The sequence below is a fragment of the Cyanistes caeruleus genome, chromosome 27 (assembly GCF_971803275.1).
Source record: "Cyanistes caeruleus chromosome 27, bCyaCae1.hap1.1, whole genome shotgun sequence".
NCBI classification, from domain to species: domain Eukaryota; kingdom Metazoa; phylum Chordata; class Aves; order Passeriformes; family Paridae; genus Cyanistes; species Cyanistes caeruleus.
This window is the reverse complement of record NC_141727.1, coordinates 4491565-4510808: the sequence shown is the minus strand read 5'-3', so window position 1 is coordinate 4510808 and position 19244 is coordinate 4491565. Positions and strand designations below refer to the sequence as shown.

General features: G+C 59.4%; 1 protein-coding gene across 3 annotated transcripts; it reads right to left on the bottom strand.

Moving 5' to 3' along the window:
• Positions 1 to 805: 805 nt before the first annotated feature.
• Positions 806 to 13990, bottom strand: SP2 (Sp2 transcription factor). Of its 3 annotated transcripts, XR_015279527.1 has the most exons (8): positions 11949 to 13362; positions 10852 to 10927; positions 9060 to 10025; positions 8183 to 8483; positions 5748 to 5802; positions 5287 to 5461; positions 3969 to 4162; positions 806 to 1856 (listed from the first exon to the last, which is right to left on the bottom strand). XR_015279527.1 is itself a non-coding variant. In XM_086864441.1 (7 exons), the coding sequence occupies exons 2-7, from the start codon at positions 10912 to 10914 to the stop codon at positions 1756 to 1758; spliced, it is 1800 nt and encodes a 599-aa protein (XP_086720567.1). In that variant the 5' UTR covers positions 10915 to 10927; positions 13882 to 13990; the 3' UTR covers positions 806 to 1755. The 3 variants fall into 3 exon arrangements, 2 of the variants coding, with proteins under 2 accessions (XP_086720567.1, XP_086720566.1); XM_086864441.1 differs by lacking the exons at positions 5748 to 5802; positions 11949 to 13362 and adding an exon at positions 13882 to 13990; XM_086864440.1 differs by lacking the exon at positions 5748 to 5802.
• Between the last annotated feature and the right edge of the window lie 5254 nt (positions 13991 to 19244).

The following is a 19244-nucleotide window of genomic DNA, read 5'->3' as shown; positions in this document are numbered from 1 at the left end:
CATTTGGGATGCTGTGACCTGTGACAAGGACAGGGATTTGGGGACAGGTTCTGGGGACATTTGAGATGCTGTGACCTGTGACAAGGACAGGGATTTGGGGACATTTGGGATGCTGTGACAAGGGCCAGGATTTGGGGACAGGGATTTGGGGACATTTAGGATGCTGTGACAAGGGCCAGGATTTGGGGACAGGGATTTGGGGACATTTGAGATGCTGTGACCTGTGACAAGGACAGGGATTTGGGGACATTTGGGATGCTGTGACAAGGGCCAGGATTTGGGGACAGGGATTTGGGGACATTTGGGATGCCGTGACAAGGGCCAGGATTTGGGGACAGGGATTTGGGGACATTTGGGATGCCGTGACAAGGGCCAGGATTTGGGGACAGGGATTTGGGGACATTTGGGATGCTGTGACAAGGGCCAGGATTTGGGGACAGGGATTTGGGGACATTTGGGATGCCGTGACAAGGGCCAGGATTTGGGGACAGGGATTTGGGGACATTTGGGATGCTGTGACAAGGGCCAGGATTTGGGGACAGGGATTTGGGGACATTTGAGATGCTGTGACCTGTGACAAGGGCCAGGGATTTGGGGACAGGTTCTGGGGACATTTGAGATGCTGTGACCTGTGACAAGGGCCAGGATTTGGGGACAAACCTCACACCAACAGCAGAGCATCGATTTTCCCTCCAATAACTCCAAATTCCGTCCATTTTGGGCATTCCCATCCACCAAATCCCGCTTTTCCACAACATTCCCGTGGAAAAATAAAGGAAAAAACAAGAGAGGGAAGGAGCCAGGATTTGCCTCTGGTGACTAAATTTATTTAGCAAGGAAAAGCTCCCGGCTGCCTCCGGGTACAGCTCAGAAAACTGGGAACAAATCCATCACATAATCCAGGGAAAACGCCCTCGGGCAGGAACAACAACTAAAAAATAAAGTGGATTTTGTTTAATTTAAAAGCTCCAAAGCAATATAATCTATGATACAATGTACACTGTACACGGGGGATCTGCACACACTGGGCAGGAAAAAAGGGAGGGGGGGGGAAAATAGGAAAAAAGGGGGTGAAGTCATGAAATTTAAAAAAAAAAAATAATGAAGAAACCCCCAAAAAAATAAAAACAAAAGGAAATGAAATGGAAAAAAAAATGGAGGAAAAAAATAAAGAGGAAAAAAAACATGGAAAAAACACAACTCCCACACAAAAAAACAACAAAAAAAAAAATAGGGATGAAGTCCCAAAATTTAAAAAAAAAAAGGGGAAAACGCCAAAGTTGCTCAGAAATAAAAATTGAGAGCGAGGGTGGGGGGGGGAAAAAAAATAAAAAATTGGGTTTTGGGAGATAAATCCAGGGGATTAAATAGATTTTAAAAAAAGCACTCATGATCCACGGGGTCGGGATCTGGGAGAGGGGGAGTGTAAGGCAACGATCTCCATAGAAAAAAAGGGATTTTTTTTTCCAAAGGGGTTATATAGATATTTATAGCTATTTATAGACTTTAAATATAAAGTAGGAATGTGCTGTGGAGCCTCTCTTGGGCGTCCCCTTCTCCTGCCCCACATCCTGGGGGGCTCTGGGGGGGCTCTGGGTCACCCCCCCTGAGCCTGTGGGGGTCACAGGGACCCCCCACCCCATTTTTTTTGGGGGTGCTGTGCACGGTCGGGAGGGTGGGGAGGTCCCCGAGGTCCCTCCTGGGATCCAGGATTTGGGATGGGAGGGAATTTCTCTCTCTCTCTCTGTCCCGATCCTACAAGTTCTTGGTGACCAGGTGGGTTTTGTAGTGCTTGGTCAGGTGGTCGGAGCGCATGAAGCGTTTCTGGCACTGCGCGCACTCGAAGCGTTTGTCACCTGCGGGAGAGGGGACGGGGTCAGGGGGTTTGGCAAAGCCTCGGGGATGTGCCATCCCCAAAATCCCTGTGTGCCAAAATCCCTGTGCCCCCAAATCCCTGTGTGCCCAAATCCCTGTGACCCCAAATCCCTGTGTCCCCAAATCCCTGTGCCCAAATCCCTGTCCTCAAAACTCTGACCCCAAAATCCCTGTGTGCCCAAATCCCTGTGCCCAAATCCCTGTGTGCCCAAATACCTGTGTCCCCAAATCCCTGTGTCCCCAAATCCCTGTGTCTCCAAATCCCTGTGCCCAAATCCCTGTGTGCCCAAATCCCTGTGTCCCCAAATCCCTGTGTCCCCAAATCCCTGTGTGCCCAAATCCCTGTGCCCAAATCCCTGTGTGCCCAAATCCCTGTGTCCCCAAATCCCTGTGTCCCCAAATCCCTGTGTCTCCAAATCCCTGTGACCCCAAATCCCTGTGTGCCCAAATCCCTGTGTGTCAAAATCCCTGTGCCCAAATCCCTGTGTGTCCAAATCCCTGTGTGTCCAAATCCCTGTGTGTCCAAATCCCTGTGTGCCCAAATCCCTGTGTGCCCAAATCCCTGTGTCCCCAAATCCCTGTGTCCCCAAATCCCTGTGTCCCCAAATCCCTGTGCCCAAACCCCTGTGTGCCCAAATCCCTGTGTGCCCAAATCCCTGTGTCCCCAAATCCCTGTGTGCCCAAATCCCTGTCCTCAAATCCCTGTGTGCCCAAATCCCTGTCCTCAAATCTCTGACCCCAAAATCCCTGTGTGCCCAAATCCCTGTGTCCCCAAATCCCTGTGACCCCAAATCCCTGTGTCTCCAAATCCCTGTGTCTCCAAATCCCTGTGTGCCCAAATCCCTGTGTCCCCAAATCCCTGTGCCCAAATCCCTGTCCTCAAATCCCTGTGTGCCCAAATCCCTGTGTCTCCAAATCCCTGTGTCCCCAAATCCCTGTGTGCCCAAATCCCTGTGACCCCAAATCCCTGTGTCCCCAAATCCCTGTCCTCAAATCTCTGTCCCCAAAATCCCTGTGTCCCAAAATCCCTGTGTCCCCAAATCCCTGTGTCCCCAAATCCCTGTGTCCCCAAATCCCTGTGTCCCCAAATCCCTGTGTGCCCAAATCCCTGTGTCCCCAAATCCCTGTGTCCCCTAATCCCTGTCCCCAAATCCCTGTGTCCCCAAATCCCTGTGTGCCCAAATCCCTGTGTGCCCAAATCCCTGTGACCCCAAATTCCCCTGTCCCCAAATCCCCCTGTCCTCAAATCCCCCTGTCCCCAAATCCCTGTGCCCAAATCCCTGTGTCCCCAAATCCCTGTGCCCAAATCCCTGTGACCCCAAATCCCTGTGTCCCCAAATTCCCCTGTCCCCAAATCCCTGTGCCCAAATCCCTGTGACCCCAAATCCCTGTGTCCCCAAATTCCCCTGTCCCCAAATCCCTGTGACCCCAAATCCCTGTGTGCCCAAATCCCTGTGTGTCCAAATCCCTGTGTGCCCAAATCCCTGTGTCCCCAAATCCCTGTGTGTCCAAATCCCTGTGTGCCCAAATCCCTGTGACCCCAAATTCCCCTGTCCCCAAATCCCCGTCCCCAAATCCCTGTGACCCCGAATCCCTGTGTCCCCAAATCCCTGTGACCCCAAATCCCCCTGTCCCCAAATCCCCCTGTCCCCAAATCCCTGTGTGCCCAAATCCCTGTGTCCCCTAATCCCTGTGCCCAAATCCCTGTGTGCCAAAATCCCTGTGTGCCCAAATCCCTGTGTGTCCAAATCCCTGTGTCCCCAAAATTTCCCAGGGACACCCCAGACCTGTTTGGGTTCTCCCCAGGGAACAGGGGGTATCCAGGGGGACCCCAGACCTGTTTTTGGGTTCTCCCCAGGGAACAGGGGGTATCCAGGGGGACCCCAGACCTGTTTTTGGGTTATCCCCAGGGAACAGGGGGTATCCAGGGGGACCCCAGACCTGTTTGGGCTCTCCCCAGGGAACAGGGGGTATCCAGGGGTATCCCAGACCTGTTTGGGGTTCTCCCCAGGGAACAGGGGGTAACCAGGGGGACCCCAGACCTGTTTGGGGTTCTCCCCAGGGAACAGGGGGTATCCAGGGGTACCCCAGACCTGTGTGTGTGCGCGCGTGCCGCTGCAGCTCGTCGGAGCGCGTGAAGCGCTTGCCGCAGAACACCCAGTTGCACACGAAGGGCCTCTCGCCCGTGTGCAGCCGCACGTGTGCCCGCAGCAGCGACGTCTTCCGGAACGTCCGGCCGCACTCGGGGATGTGGCAGATGTGCTTCTTCTTCCCGGGATCGCCCGGCCTAAGGGGAAAGGCGGGGTCAGCCCGGGAGAGGCGGAGCCAGAGGGATAAACCATGCCCAGGAGAGGCGGAGCCAGAGGGATAAACCACGCCCAGGAGAGGCGGAGCCAGAGGGATAAACCATGCCCAGGAGAGGCGGAGCCAGAGGGATAAACCATGCCCAGGAGAGGCGGAGCCAGAGGGATAAACCATGCCCAGGAGAGGCGGAGCCAGAGGGATAAACCATGCCCAGGAGAGGCGGAGCCAGAGGGATAAACCATGCCCAGGAGAGGCGGATCCAAGCAGGATAAACCACCCTGAGATAACCCAGGAGAGGTGGATCCAAGTGGGATAAACCACTCCCAAAAGAGGCAGATCCAGCAGGATAAACCACTCCAGGTTACACTGGGAGAGGCGGATCCAAGCAGGACAAGCCACGCCCAGGAGAGGTGGATCCAAGTGGGATAAACCACTCCCAGGAGAGGTGGATCCAAGCAGGATAAGCCACTCCCAGAAGAGGAGGATCCAAGCGGGATAAACCACTCCAGGTTACACTGGGAGAGGTGGATCCAAGCAGGACAAGCCACGCCCAGGAGAGGCAGATCCAAGCAGGATAAACCACACTGGGATAACCCAGGAGAGGCAGATCCAAGCGGGATAAACCACTCCCAGAAGAGGTGGATCCAAGTGGGATAAACCACTCCCAGAAGAGGTGGATCCAAGCAGGATAAGCCACTCCCAGAAGAGGCAGATCCAGCAGGATAAACCACTCCCAGGAGAGGCGGATCCAAGCAGGATAAACCACTCTGGGTTATTGTGGGAGAGGCGGATCCAGAGGGATGAGACACAGCTGGAAGAGGTGGATCCAAGCAGGATAAGCCACTCCCAAAAGAGGCAGATCCAAGCAGGATAAGCCACTCTCAGTAGAGGCAGATCCAACAGGATAAACCACTCCCAGAAGAGGTGGATCCAAGCAGGATAAGCCACTCCCAGAAGAGGTGGATCCAAAGAGGATAAGCCACTCCCAGAAGAGGCGGATCCAAACAGGATAAGCCACTCCCAGAAGAGGCGGATCCAAGCAGGATAAACCACTCCCAGAAGAGGCAGATCCAAGCGGAACGAGCCCTTCCCAGGTTCTGAACTGACCGCTTGTCGCCGTCCTTGCAGTTGGGGCAGGTGCAGGCCATCCTCCTCCTCTTCTCTCCCGGCTGGACCTCCCCGGACAGCGCCTGCTCCATCTGCAGCTGGATCTGGGTGGGGCTCAGCCCGCTGATGGTCACGTTGTTGCCGGACACGTTCTGCACCGTCAGCTGCTGCTGGCCTGGGGAGGGACAAAGGGGAGGTCAGGATCCATCCACGTTCCTCCCAGCGGACCCTCTGGAGCAGGGAACATCCCGAATTTATCCCCGCATGCAGCACAGCCCCCCTTTGCCACGTGCCGCTCCCGGTAAGTCCCTTTTTTCTGAATATACTGTGCGGTTTTTCAAAGTTTTCCAAGTTTTCAAAAGACCCTTTTAGGGGGGCAGGGAAAAAAAGGGCTCAAAGAGGAAACAAAAAAGAAACTTTGAAAAAACGTGCAATATATTGAGCAAAAAAACGGGACTTACCCCGCAGCCTAAGGGCCGCTCCAGGCTCGGGCGTCCCTGGCAGCCGTGACGGGGGCTGGAAAGAAGAAGATGGGGTCAGCGTCAGCAAGCGGGATCGGGAGCGGGATTGGGATCGGGATCGGGATGGCTGCTCCCAGGGCAGCAGCAGGAGGAGGAGGAGGAGGAGGAGGAGGAGAACAAATGGGATTTGGCAGCGGAGGAGCAGAGGCAGCAGGGAGGGAGCGCAGGCAGAGCGAGGGATCTGCCGGCAGGGAAGCGCCAAGCAGAGGGATTGGGAGGAGGTGGGAATGTCCTGGCTGAGGCTCAGCTCGTCACACCCGTGGGCAGCAGGTCCTACCGGTCCCCTCCACATTCGTTAGGATCTCTAATTAAATCACATCCCCCCCCCCCCCCCCATAACCCCCAAAAGCCAATCCCGGGAGAACGGCGGAGCGGGAAACCGCGCCGGGCCGGGATTTCTGCTGACACCTGGCGAGGAGGAGCAGATTCCCGGTGCCAAAGCCAGCTGCTGGAAAAAACCACGGCAGGCAGCAGGACTGGCTGGCTCGGGAAGGAGATAAAACTCCCCGCAGACACAGCTCCCTCCCCTCGGCTCCTTGGGAAGGGTTTGGCCCTGGAATGGGGACAGGGAGGTGACATTCCTGGGATCAGGAGCAGCGGGGCCAGGTCTGGCTGGGTTTGGGCTTTAGGGAGATCCCTGGAGTGAGGGGTTCACCCTCTGGAATGGTGATCCCTGGAGATGGAAGGATGGAGCTGTGTGTGTGAATGTGCCTCTCCCAGATTTGGGAACTTGGGAGAGTTCCTCATTCCCAAGGGATGCAGGAGGTGTTCCAGTCCCGGGATCTGGAATGCGATCCAAGGGAGGTGTTCCAGCCCCAGGATGGGAATCTGGAATGGGATCCAAGGCAGCAGTTCCAGCCCCAGAATGGGGATCTGGAATGCGATCCAAGGGAGGTGTTCCAGCCCCAGAATGGGGATCTGGAATGGGATCCAAGGGAGCAGTTCCAGCCCCGGGATGGGGATCTGGAATGGGATCCAAGGGAGCAGTTCCAGCCCCGGGATGGGGATCTGGAATGGGATCCAAGGGAGCAGTTCCAGCCCCGGGATGGGGATCTGGAATGGGATCCAAGGGAGGTTTTCCAGCCCCGGGACTGGGATCTGGAATGGGATCCAAGGGAGCAGTTCCAGCCCCGGAATGGGGATCTGGAATGGGATCCAAGGGAGGTTTTCCAGCCCCGGGACTGGGATCTGGAATGGGATCCAAGGGAGCAGTTCCAGCCCCGGGATGGGGATCTGGAATGGGATCCAAGGGAGCAGTTCCAGCCCCAGAATGGGGATCTGGAATGGGATCCAAGGGAGCAGTTCCAGCCCCGGGATGGGAATCTGGAATGGGATCCAAGGGAGCAGTTCCAGCCCCGGAATGGGGATCTGGAATGGGATCCAAGGGAGGTTTTCCAGCCCCGGGACTGGGATCTGGAATGGGATCCAAGGGAGCAGTTCCAGCCCCGGAATGGGGATCTGGAATGGGATCCAAGGGAGGTTTTCCAGCCCCGGGACTGGGATCTGGAATGGGATCCAAGGGGGCAGTTCCAGCCCCGGGATGGGGATCTGGAATGGGATCCAACCTGTCCCTCTGCCTGGCTGGGTCCTAGTCCTCTGGAAAAAAGGCATCCCAAGGATTTGGACACAGAGCTGAGGAGGGAACAGAGCCGGGCTGGGCTCCCAGGAAACCTCAGGTGCTTCCTGGGCTGGGCAGGCAGCCATCCCTGTTATCCACAGCTCTCCAGGATGTGCTTGGAACCACCCGAAGGGCACTTTGGGAAACACTCCAGAAAGTGCTGACACTGCAGAGCCCCTCGGGATCCCATCTGATCTGATCCGGGGAGGATTCCATCCCAAATTCCTATCCTTGAGAAGCTCAGGGATCTGCTCACTGTCCCCATCCTCCCTCAGGGGCACGAGGGGTCTGACCTGATCCAGGGAGGATTTCATTCCACATTCCCATCCTCCCTGAGCTGCTCACTGTCCCCATCCTCCCTCAGGAGCACAAGGGATCTGATCTGATCTGATCTGGTCTAATCTGAACTGATCTGATCTGATCCGGGGACGATTCCATCCCAAATTCCCATCCTTGGGAAGCTCAGGGAGCTGCTCACTGTCCCCATCCTCCCTCAGGAGCACAAGGGATCTGATCTGATCTGATCTGGTCTGATCTGAACTGATTTGATGTGATCTGATCTGATCCAGGGACAATTCCATCCCAAATTCCCATCCTTGGGAAGCTCAGGGAGCTGCTCACTGTCCCCATCCTCCCTCAGGAGCACAAGGGATTTGATCTGATCTGATCTGATCCAATCCAGGGACGATTCCATCCCACATTCCCACCCTCCCTGAGCTGCCCACACCCTCTCCCATCCCCATCTCCCACCACCCACCTCCGCTGTTGGTGATGGTGACGGGGACTCCCTGCACCTGGACGCCGTTGATGTTGATGGTCTGCATGGCCTGGGCAGCTGCCGCCAGCTGTGCCGCGTTCAGGCTCAGGATGCCCCCGGCCGGGGCGATCTTGGGCAGCGGCCGCTCCTTGCGCGGGGCCGGTTTGCGGCCGGCGCCGGGGCCGGGGCTGCGCGACGCGGGGCTGCCGCAGGACGTGCCCAGAGGTGGAGGCACGGGCACGGAGGAGGTCTCCTGGAGCAGCATGGTCTGCAGCTCGCCAGAGGGGGTCTTGAAGTAGATCTGGAGGGGAGGAAGGAAGGTTTGGGATTTGGAGGGATGCACGCAGCCCGGGAATGGTGGGATGGTTTGGGATTTGGAGGGGTTTTAGAGGTTGTCTTGTTTTAACTGCCAGGGATTTCTTCTGCTGGCTCAGGGTGCTGCAAGCTGGGCTTGGACACTGCCAGGGTGGGGCAGCCGCAGCTCATCTGGGAAATGCATCCCAGCCCCTCCCCAGCCTCACCGGGAAATAAACCTGGACTTTTGTGCGTCTCCTGGAGAAAGGAGAAAGCTCCTGGATTTCACCCAAGGCAGCAGAAAGACACCAACCCCTCTCCCACCTCCCCTCGTGTCCCGGGAGCTCCCTGGCTCATCCCAACCCCAGCCGTGGCACTGGGGAGGTTTCAGGGACACCGAGCTCCTGCAGATCCTATAAAAGCAGGTGGAGCTCCTAAATCCCTGCAGAGGGAACGGCCGCGCTCCCAACATCCAGGGAATTCACTCAGCAACACCCAAACCACAGCGGGAACGTCTCACAAAACCCTCCAGCTCCTAAAACCCCGGCAAAACAACAGGGCAGAGATCCCAAGGAGGCTGTACCTGTGTGGGGGTGGGCTCGGCCGCCTGGATCTGGAAGTTCTGGGAGGATTTCTGGGGCACGGTGGGCAGCGTGGCCGAGGCGGCCTGCACCACGCGCAGCGCCTGCTGCGGGATCTGCACCACCTGCGACTCCTGCTTGGGCTGCACCACCTGCACCTGCTGCACCACCGCCGGCTGCCCCGAGCCGGGGCTCTGCACGATCAGCAGGTTGTTACCGGCTTGGATGATGTTCTCCGCCGTGGTCTCGATCAGCACCGTCTCCACCTGCTCGGCCACGGCCACGGCGGCCGGCTGGGCGGGGGACAGGGCCTTTTTCCGAGGTTTTTTGCCGGGTTTGGAAGGGCTGTCCGTGAGCAGCTGGGCCTGGCCGCCCGCCTCGGAGCTCACCAGGTTGTTGACGGGCAGGGTCAAGGTGACGTTGCCACCCCCGGGCAGTTTGACCACGCCGCCCGCTGCCGACGCCGCTTTCTGCGCCGGCGCCGGTTTGATGGGCACGGGTTTGTGCGAGGAAGAGGAAGGCGTGAGGATGGCTTGGTTGGTGCCTGGGATGATCTGGATCTGGTTGGGCTGCACCTGGATGGTCTGAGCCCCGCCGGGCTGCAGCTGGGGCACGGCCTGGTACTGGATGTTGGAGGAGGACGACGAGGAGGACGAGGAGGAGGAGGAGGAGGAAGAGCGCGAGCCTTTGTTGAGCACGGCCGGGTTCTGGATGGCGAAAACCAGCTGCCCGCCGGGGTAGGAGGTGCCCACCTGGGAACCCTGGATCTGGAAGAGGTTCCCTTTGGAGGACAGGATGCCGATGCTGCTCTTGGCCGAGCCCAGGGGCAGCGGGGCGGGTTTGATGGGCACCAGTTTGCGAGGGGTGGGCTGCGGAGGGGCCGGCGGCGTCACGGCAGCTTCCACGGCGGGGGGACCGATCTTGCTACATGTGGCTGCCAGCAGGGCCAGGGGAGAGGGCTGGGAGTCCTGGGGAGACAGGGCAGTTAGTGCCAGGAACCTGCAGGAACAGCTAATGAGGCTCCCCTGATTAAGGGAGCTGCTTAATTACCCGCTGTGCCTTTAGAGGATGGTGGAATTCCCCAATAACTGAGCTTGGAAAATATCTTTGATCGTCCAGTTCAACCTGGGGGATACTTTGTCACCCCAAGCATGGCACTGAGGGCTATTGAGGGCCCAAATCTTCCCAGTTCCAGCCCCAAATCTTCCCATTCCCAGCCCCAAATCTTCCCATTCCCAGCCCCAAATCTTCCCATTCCCAGCTCCAAATCTTCTCATTCCCAGCCCCAAATCTTCCCAGTTCCACCCTGAAATCTTCCCATTTCCAGCCCAGAATCTCCCAATTCCCAGCCCACGCCATCTCCCTGATGTTTTTCCAGCTTTGGGAATGAAAAGGAATTCAGGGAAATATTCCTGGTTTTGAACAGGTTTCTTTTTAAAGGGTTTAATCCTGTCCAGTCCCTCCTTAAACACCCCCAGGTGACTCCACCACCTTTCTGGGCAGAAATTCCTAATTTTTCTATCACAGAATTCCTCCCAATGCATCCACTGTTTTTAATCAGTGATGACATCATCTTTTAAATCCCATCCCTGGGATTGAAAAATCCTAAAAGCCGTGGAAAACACCCTGGGAGATTCACCCTGGCTTTTGAGGCAGCTCAAACCCCAAAGCCACCCCGCATCCTCAGGGAGGAGGAGGAGGAACAACCGGGATCAGGAGTGGGAATGAGCCTTTGGAGGGGCTCCTGGCTGCTCCTGAATCCTGGGAAAAGCCCTGAGGATGGGCTGGACTCACCTGGGCGGCGGAGGCGGCGGGCTGCAGGTATTCACTGGGGCTGACGGCGGCCGTGGCTGCCATGCTGTCCCTCCAGCTGTGGGGACAGAGCAGAGAGAGGGATCAGCCCAGCGTTCCCAATCCCGAGGTTCTGATCCCGAGGGATTCTTCCTGGTGTTCCTCCCCCGCCTCTAAAATTATCCTGTCTCACTCGGGGGTTATGGGGTCACCCCGCTGTGTGTTGGCTTTGCCCTGAGGTTTGGGGTTTGCTTTTTCCAAAGGGAAATCCCGAGGAGATTCCCGGATTTCTGGTGTTTGGCTGAATTCCAGCGCAGCCGTGGCTTGGAGGAGCTGAGTCCCAAAAAGTGACAGAGCTCAACTTCAAAGTGGGTTTGTCCAGAGAGCCGAACTCTTCCCATTCCCAGCCCCAAATCTTCCCATTCCCAGCCCCAAATCTTCCCATTCCCAGCCCCAAATCTTCCCAGTTCCAACTCAAAATCTTCCCATTCCCAGCCCCAATCCTCCCATTCCAAGCCTGAAATCCTCCCATTCCAAGCCCCAAATCTTCCCAGTTCCAGCTCAAAATCTTTGCATTCCCAGCCCCAAATCTTCCCATTCCCAGCCCCAATACTTCCCAGTTCCAGCTCAAAATCTTCCCAGTTCCAGCCCCAAATATTCCCATTCCCAGCCCCAAATATTCCCATTCCCTGCCTGAAATCTTGTTTCCAGCCCCAAATCTTCTCATTTTCAAGCCAAAATCTTCCCAGTTTCACCCCAAAACCTTCCCATTTCCAACTCAAAATCTTCCCATTTCCAACTCAAAATCTTCCCATTCCCAGCCTGAAATTTTCCCATTCCCAGCCCCAAATCTTCCCATTTCCAACTCAAAATCTTCCCATTCCCAGCCCCAAATCTTCCCATTCCCAGCCCCAAATCTTCCCATTCCCAGCCCCAAATCTTCCCATTTCCAACCCAAATCTCCCAGTTCCCAGCCCACGCCATCTCCCTGCTGTTTTTCCAGCTTTGGGAATGAAAAGGAATTCATGGAAAGAATTCCTGGTTTTGAACCGTTTCTTTTTAAAGGGTTTAAGCCAGGGAAAAAAACCCCAAATCCTCACAATTTGCTCCGTGTTTTGTTCTGGATTTGAAGACAAATTTCCTTTGGGAATTTCCCCTGGATAAGATCCCAAGAATTTAAGGTGGCTGAGGGTGACAGGGACAGCCCCGACCTCCAGAAAATTCCTCCAGCAGCCAAAACTCCTGGAAAACCCGACCTGAAACCCCCCCCCAAAACCTCTTGGATATCCTGGGATAACATTTCCTCCCCGGGAATCCGGAATTTCCCCAAACAGAGCCACTGAGAACAGGAAAAAAAACTGGGAAAAGTAATGGGAAAAGTCTTCCAGATGCCTGGGAAGAGGCAGGGATGTTCTTCCGGGGATTTTGTGCGGCTGTTCCCTCCCTTCCATCGGAATTTAGGGCACAGCTGAGGATTAACAGCCCTGACTTCGAATCAGAGCCAGCCAGGGAGAGGCAGATCCAGGGAGAGATCCCACTTTCCCAGGAGAAATCCCATTTTACTGAAAGAAATCCCATTTTCCTGAAAGAAATCCCATTTTCCCTGGGAGAAATCCCGTTTTCCCTGGGAGAAATCCCATTTTCCTGAAAGAAATCCCATTTTCCTGAAAGAAATCCCATTTTCCTGAAAGAAATCCCATTTTCCCTGGGAGAAATCCCGTTTTCCCTGGAGAAATGCCGTTTTCCCAGAAGAGATCCCATCTTCCCTGAAGAAATCCTATTTTTCCTTTAAGAAATCCCATTTTCATGGGAGAGATCTCATTTTCCCTGGGAGAAATCCCATTTTTGGGGGTGTTGGAAGAGGGATGGGTGCCCAAATCCCATTGGGAAATGAATCCCGTGAGGGAAATTTGGAAAAAATCCTGAATCCTATCAGGGAATGAATCCCACCAGGATAAACAGCCCAAATCCCATCGGGAAATGAATCCCTCAAAGGAAATTTGGGAACAATCCCAAATCCCATCAGAGGAACAAATCCCGTGTGGGAATTTTGGGAACAATCCTGAATCCCACTCAGGGAACGAATCTCACAAGGAAAAACAGCCCAAATCCCATCGGGAAATTAATCCCCCAAAGGAAATTGGGGAACAATCCTGAATCCCATTGGGAAATGAATCCCATGAGGGAAATTCAGGAACCATCCCAAATTCCATTCAGGGAATGAATCCCACCAGGAAAAACAACCCAAATCCCATCGGGAAATGAATCCCACGAGGGAAATTCGGGAACCATCCCAAATCCCATCAGGGGAACAAATCCTGTGTGGGAATTTTGGGAACAATCCTGAATCCTATAGGGAAATGAATCCCGTGAGGGAAATTCGGGAATCATCCCAAATCCCACTCGGGGAATGAATCCCGTGAGGGAAATTTGGGAACAATCCTGAATCCCACTCAGGGAACGAATCCCACAAGGAAAAACAGCCCAAATCCCATCAGAGGAACAAATCCCGTGTGGGAAATCCCGAATCCCTCCCGGTCCCCAATTCCCCAGCCCCATGACCCCTTCCAAGGGAAACAACCCCGAGCCCACCAGGCGAACGGACCCCCCCCAATCGGAACCAGCCCGAATCCTTCTCCAAATCCCACAGAATTCCTGCTCCAAACCCCCCAGAACTCCCAAAAACCGGGAGGGAGGGAAAATCCCCTCAGAGCCCGGCCCGGCCCCACGTGAGGGGAGCCCCGGGCCCGCCCTGACCCCGCATCCCCGGGACCCCCACGACTGACCCCGGGATGGGCCCAGGACCCCCCGGGCCCCCCCCGGCCTCACCCCCAGCCCCCCCCCGGTCCCTCCGGGCGGTCCCGGGGGAGGCGGGTCCGAAAGGCCGGGCCCGCCCCCGAGCGGGCCCCGCTGCCGGAAGCGCCGCCCGCCCGCCGTGCGCTGAGGGAGGGCGGGCCGGGGAGGCCGCGGGGCGCTCCCCGCCCCGGCGGCTCCGGAGCGGCCGCGCCCCGGCCCCGCTCCCCCCGCACTGACCGGCCGGGGGCGGCGGCGGCTCCGACCCGCTCACGGCGCCATCTTCCTCCGCCGGGAACCGCCCTGCTCCGCCCGCCCCCCGGAGGGGTTTCGACCAATCGCCGCTCGGCTTCTCGGCGATCTGGCCAATGGAAGGCGAGATGATGGATTGGCGGCCAATCCGCGGAGGGATAAGGGTTGATTGGCAGCTAAACCGAGCAATAAGGCTCGTGATGGAGCGAGAGTTCCGCCAATGGGTGCGGGGCTCGGAGGTGACGGACGGCAGGGGACAGCCAATAACAGGACAGATGTTTGATTGACAGTAGAGACAGCCAATGGAGGCAAGCCCGGCCTGAGGCTGGATGCTGTTTGATTGACAGGTCTTAAGGGAGGGAATGTTCCTCATGGGCGGGATCAATCAATCCCCGGATTTTGATCCGTCAATATATTTTGATTGACAGGCTGATAAACCAATGGAAAGCGCGAGGCGGACGAGCTGCGCTTGTGGTTGGCGAGGAGCGGTTGAAGCCGGATGACGTCAGCGGGGTCCCCCGGCGGGAGGGGAGTCCCGGGGATCCCCCTCGCCCCCCGCCCATCAAAGGCCCCTCGGGGCACCCCGGGCTGGTCCGTGCGGGCGATTTGGGGGATCCGGGGGGTGATGGCGCTCCTGAAGGACCCCGACCCCTCCGGAGAGGGGGCACAGCGGGGTTTTGGGGTGTCCCGGGGGATGGGGGTCCCCAGCCCCATCGCAGACTTGGGGTGCTGGGGCAGTTCGGGGTGCTTGGAGGAGTTTGGGGTGCCCCGATAGGATGAGGATCCCCTCGCAGCACTGGAGCTTTTTGGGGCGTCCAAACCCATCCCAAACCCCCCCGAGAGAGATTTTGGGACGCCTAAAACCGACGGGCATCCCCCAAAACCGATCCGCTCTGGGGGGTGAGGAGGGTGAGGAGGGGTCCCCATCTCCCCATGGAGTGAGGAGGGGTCCCCATCACCCCATGGAGTGAGGAGGGGTCCCCATCTCCCCATGGGCTGAGGAGGGGTCCCCATCTCCCCATGGGGTGAGGAGGGGTCCCCATCTCCCCATGGGGTGAGGAGGGGTCCCCATCTCCCCATGGGGTGAGGAGGGGTCCCCATCTCCCCATGGAGTGAGGAGGGGTCCCCATCTCCCCATGGGGTGAGGAGGGGTCCCCATCTCCCCATGGAGTTAGGAGGGGTCTCCATCACTCCATCGGCTGAGGAGGGGTCCCCATCACCCCATGGAGTGAGGAGGGGTCCCCATCTCCCCATGGGCTGAGGAGGGGTCCCCATCTCCCCATGGAGTTAGGAGGGGTCTCCATCACTCCATCGGCTGAGGAGGGGTCTCCATCACCCCATGGAGTGAGGAGGGGTCCCCATCTCCCCATGGAGTGAGGAGGGGTCCCCATCTCCCCATGGGGTGAGGAGGGGTCCCCATCTCCCCATGGAGTGAGGAGGGGTCCCCATCTCCCCATGGGGTGAGGAGGGGTCCCCATCTCCCCATCTGGGCTGAGGAGGGGTCCCCATCTCCCCATCGGCTGAGGAGGGGTCCCCATCTCCCCATGGAGTGAGGAGGGGTCCCCATCTCCCCATGGGCTGAGGAGGGGTCCCCATCACCCCATGGAGTTAGGAGGGGTCTCCATCACTCCATGGGCTGAGGAGGGGTCCCCATCACTCCATGGGCTGAGGAGGGGTCCCCATCACTCCATGGGCTGAGGAGGGGTCCCCATCTCCCCATGGGGTGAGGAGGGGTCCCCATCACCCCATGGAGTGAGGAGGGGTCCCCATCTCCCCATGGAGTGAGTAGGGGTCCCCATCTCCCCATGGGCTGAGGAGGGGTCCCCATCACCCCATGGGGTGAGGAGGGGTCCCCATCTCCCCATGGGGTGAGGAGGGGTCCCCATCACCCCATGGAGTGAGGAAGGGTCCCCATCTCCCCATGGGGTGAGGAGGGGTCCCCATCACCCCATGGGGTGAGGAGGGGTCCCCATCTCTCCATGGGGTGAGGAGGGGTCCCCATCTCCCCATCGGCTGAGGAGGGGTCCCCATCTCCCCATGGAGTGAGGAGGGGTCCCCATCTCCCCATGGAGTGAGGAGGGGTCCCCATCTCCCCATGGAGTGAGGAGGGGTCCCCATCTCCCCATGGAGTGAGGAGGGGTCCCCATCTCCCCATCTGGGCTGAGGAGGGGTCCCCATCTCTCCATGGGGTGAGGAGGGGTCCCCATCACTCCATCGGCTGAGGAGGGGTCCCCATCACCCCATGGAGTGAGTAGGGGTCCCCATCTCCCCATGGAGTGAGGAGGGGTCCCCATCACCCCATCGAGTGAGGAGGGGTCCCCATCTCCCCATGGAGTGAGGAGGGGTCCCCATCACCCCATCGAGTGAGGAGGGGTCCCCATCTCCCCATCGGCTGAGGAGGGGTCCCCATCACCCCATGGAGTGAGTAGGGGTCCCCATCTCCCCATGGGCTGAGGAGGGGTCCCCATCACCCCATGGGGTGAGGAGGGGTCCCCATCTCCCCATGGGGTGAGGAGGGGTCCCCATCACCCCATGGAGTGAGGAAGGGTCCCCATCTCCCCATGGGGTGAGGAGGGGTCCCCATCACCCCATGGGGTGAGGAGGGGTCCCCATCTCTCCATGGGGTGAGGAGGGGTCCCCATCTCCCCATCGGCTGAGGAGGGGTCCCCATCACCCCATCGAGTGAGGAGGGGTCCCCATCACCCCATCGGCTGAGGAGGGGTCCCCATCTCCCCATGGAGTGAGGAGGGGTCCCCATCACCCCATGGAGTGAAGAGGGGTCCCCATCTCCCCATCTGGGCTGAGGAGGGGTCCCCATCTCTCCATGGGGTGAGGAGGGGTCCCCATCACCCCATGGAGTGAGGAGGGGTCCCCATCTCCCCATGGGGTGAGGAGGGGTCCCCATCTCCCCATGGGGTGAGGAGGGGGTCCCCATCTCCCCATGGAGTGAGGAGGGGTCCCCATCTCCCCATGGGGTGAGGAGGGGTCCCCATCTCCCCATGGGGTGAAGAGGGGTCCCCATCTCCCCATGGGGTGAGGAGGGGTCCCCATCTCCCCATGGAGTGAGGAGGGGTCCCCATCACCCCATGGGGTGAGGAGGGGTCCCCATCTCCCCATGGGGTGAGGAGGGGTCCCCATCTCCCCATGGAGTGAGGAGGGGTCCCCATCTCCCCATGGAGTGAGGAGGGGTCCCCATCTCCCCATGGGGTGAGGAGGGGTCCCCATCTCCCCATGGAGTGAGGAGGGGTCCCCATCTCCCCATGGGGTGAGGAGGGGTCCCCATCTCCCCATGGGGTGAGGAGGGGTCCCCATCACCCCATGGAGTGAGGAGGGGTCCCCATCTCCCCATGGGGTGAGGAGGGGGTCCCCATCTCCCCATGGGCTGAGGAGGGGTCCCCATCTCCCCATGGAGTGAGGAGGGGTCCCCATCACCCCATGGAGTGAGGAGGGGTCCCCATCTCCCCATGGGCTGAGGAGGGGTCCCCATCTCCCCATGGAGTGAGGAGGGGTCCCCATCTCCCCATGGGCTGAGGAGGGGGTCCCCCCACGCCCCCCGGGGTCCCCTCGGCGGTGCCAGCGCTGCTTTCCCGGGGGGTGCCCGGCCGGCTCCAGCCCCCACGGGCCCGGCAGCTCCCACTGGAGCCAAATAATTGCTCGGTGCTTTGTTGTGCCGTGTCTGTGGCCGCGGGGCCTCCATTTGTGGGAACCTGCTGTGGCGGGAGCCTCCCCGCCTTTAATTACCGCGCTCCGCTTACTCAGCCGCCCGCCACCCCCGCCCCGACACCCCAAAAACTCCGCCGGGGGTCCCGGGGCCGCCGCAGCCGCCCCGCTGTGCCCGTCCCCCATCCCCGGGTGGGAGGGGAGGGGGAGCGGGTGGGTGGCCGAGGAGGGGTGGCAGGGGTTGGGGACGCTCGGGGACACCCCCAGGGACACGGCCAAGCTCGTAAAAGGCGCGCGGGACGCGGGCGTTGTGTCCCTGAGCTGGGGACAAGGGGACAGCCACGCGCGGGGTGTGGCAGCGCCTCGGGGACAGCCGGGCAGGACCCCGCTGCTGTCCCTGCGGCACCCAGAGGGACCCCGGAGCTGCCCGGGGACATCCCCGAGTGGCGTTGTCACCCCCCGGGGTGGGACCGTGCGACATCAGCCCCGGAGCTGCCCGGGGACATCCCCGAGTGGCATTGTCACCCTCGGGGTGGGACCCTGCGACATCCGAGGACATCCCCAATGGCATTGTCACCCCCCGGGGGTGGGGATCGTGCGACATCCGAGGACATCCCCAATAGCATTGTCACCCCTCGGGGATGGCACCGTGCGACATCCGAGGACATCCCCAATGGCATTGTCACCCTCGGGGTGGGACCCTGCGACATCAGCCCCGGAGCTGCCCGGGGACATCCCCAAATGGCATTGTCTCCCCCCGGGGGTGGCACCGTGCGACATCCGAGGACATCCCCAATGGCATTGTCACCCCCGGGGTGGGACCCTGCGACATCAGCCCCGGAACTGCCCGGGGACATCCCACGTGGCACTGCCACCCTCCGGGGAGGGGACAGCGGGTGGGGACCCTGAGCAGGGGACCAGGGCAGGGAGGGGACAGGGCCACCCCCGGAGCCCCCCGGGTGGCTCCGCTGCCCCGGCCCCGCCCCCGCTGCAGGGACAAGTCCCAACCTGTCGCTGCCTGCCTCAGTTTCCCCAGGCGGGAGTGACACCGGCGCCATCCGTGTCACCGTGCCTGCGAAAGGGACACGGCCACCGTCCTGGAGGTGACAACGATGAGCAGCGAGAGGGGACAGGGACGCAGTGAGGGGACAGAGGGACACGGGGGGGGACACGGGGACAGCGTCTGTGCGGTGAGAGGGGACACACGGGGACACGGGGACACACAGCACGGTCAGGCTGCACCCAGAGGACCCAGAGGGCCCGGAGCAGTGACACGGAGCAGTGACACGGAGCAGTGACACTGCTGCTCCTCCCCCGTGCCAGCCCCGTGTCCCTGTCCCCAGTGCCACTGTGTGTCCCTGTCCCCTCTGCATCCGTGTCCCCATTCCCGCCTCAGCCCGGTGTCCCAGCCCCGGTGCGATGTCCCTGGTGTCCCTGGTGTCCCCGGTGTCCCAGCCCTGGTGTGATGTCCCTGGTGTTCCCGGTGTCCCCGGTGTCCCCAGTGTCCCAGCCCCGGTGCGATGTCCCCGGTGTCCCCGGTGTCCCCAGTGTCCCAGCCCCGGTGCGATGTCCCTGTCCCCAAAGCATCCGCATGTCCCAATTCCCATCCAGGTGACCCCGTCCGTGTCCCCAGCCTGTCCCCACACCCCCATTCCCGCTGTCCCCACGTGCCCCGTGCCCACCTCACCCGC

What these genes read in the sequence shown, in the direction of transcription:
- SP2 (XM_086864440.1), bottom strand. Translation starts at nt 12,148, where the DNA reads ATGTTATCCCAGGATATCCAAGAGGTTTTGGGGGGGGGTTTCAGGTCG. An exon ending in TGCAAGGACGGCGACAAGCG is followed by an intron (nt 4,163 to 5,286) that starts GTCAGTTCAGAA and finishes CTTTCCCCTTAG; the next exon opens with GCCGGGCGATCCCGGGAAGA. An exon ending in GCACGCGCGCACACACACAG is followed by an intron (nt 1,857 to 3,968) that starts GTCTGGGGTACC and finishes CCTCTCCCGCAG; the next exon opens with GTGACAAACGCTTCGAGTGC.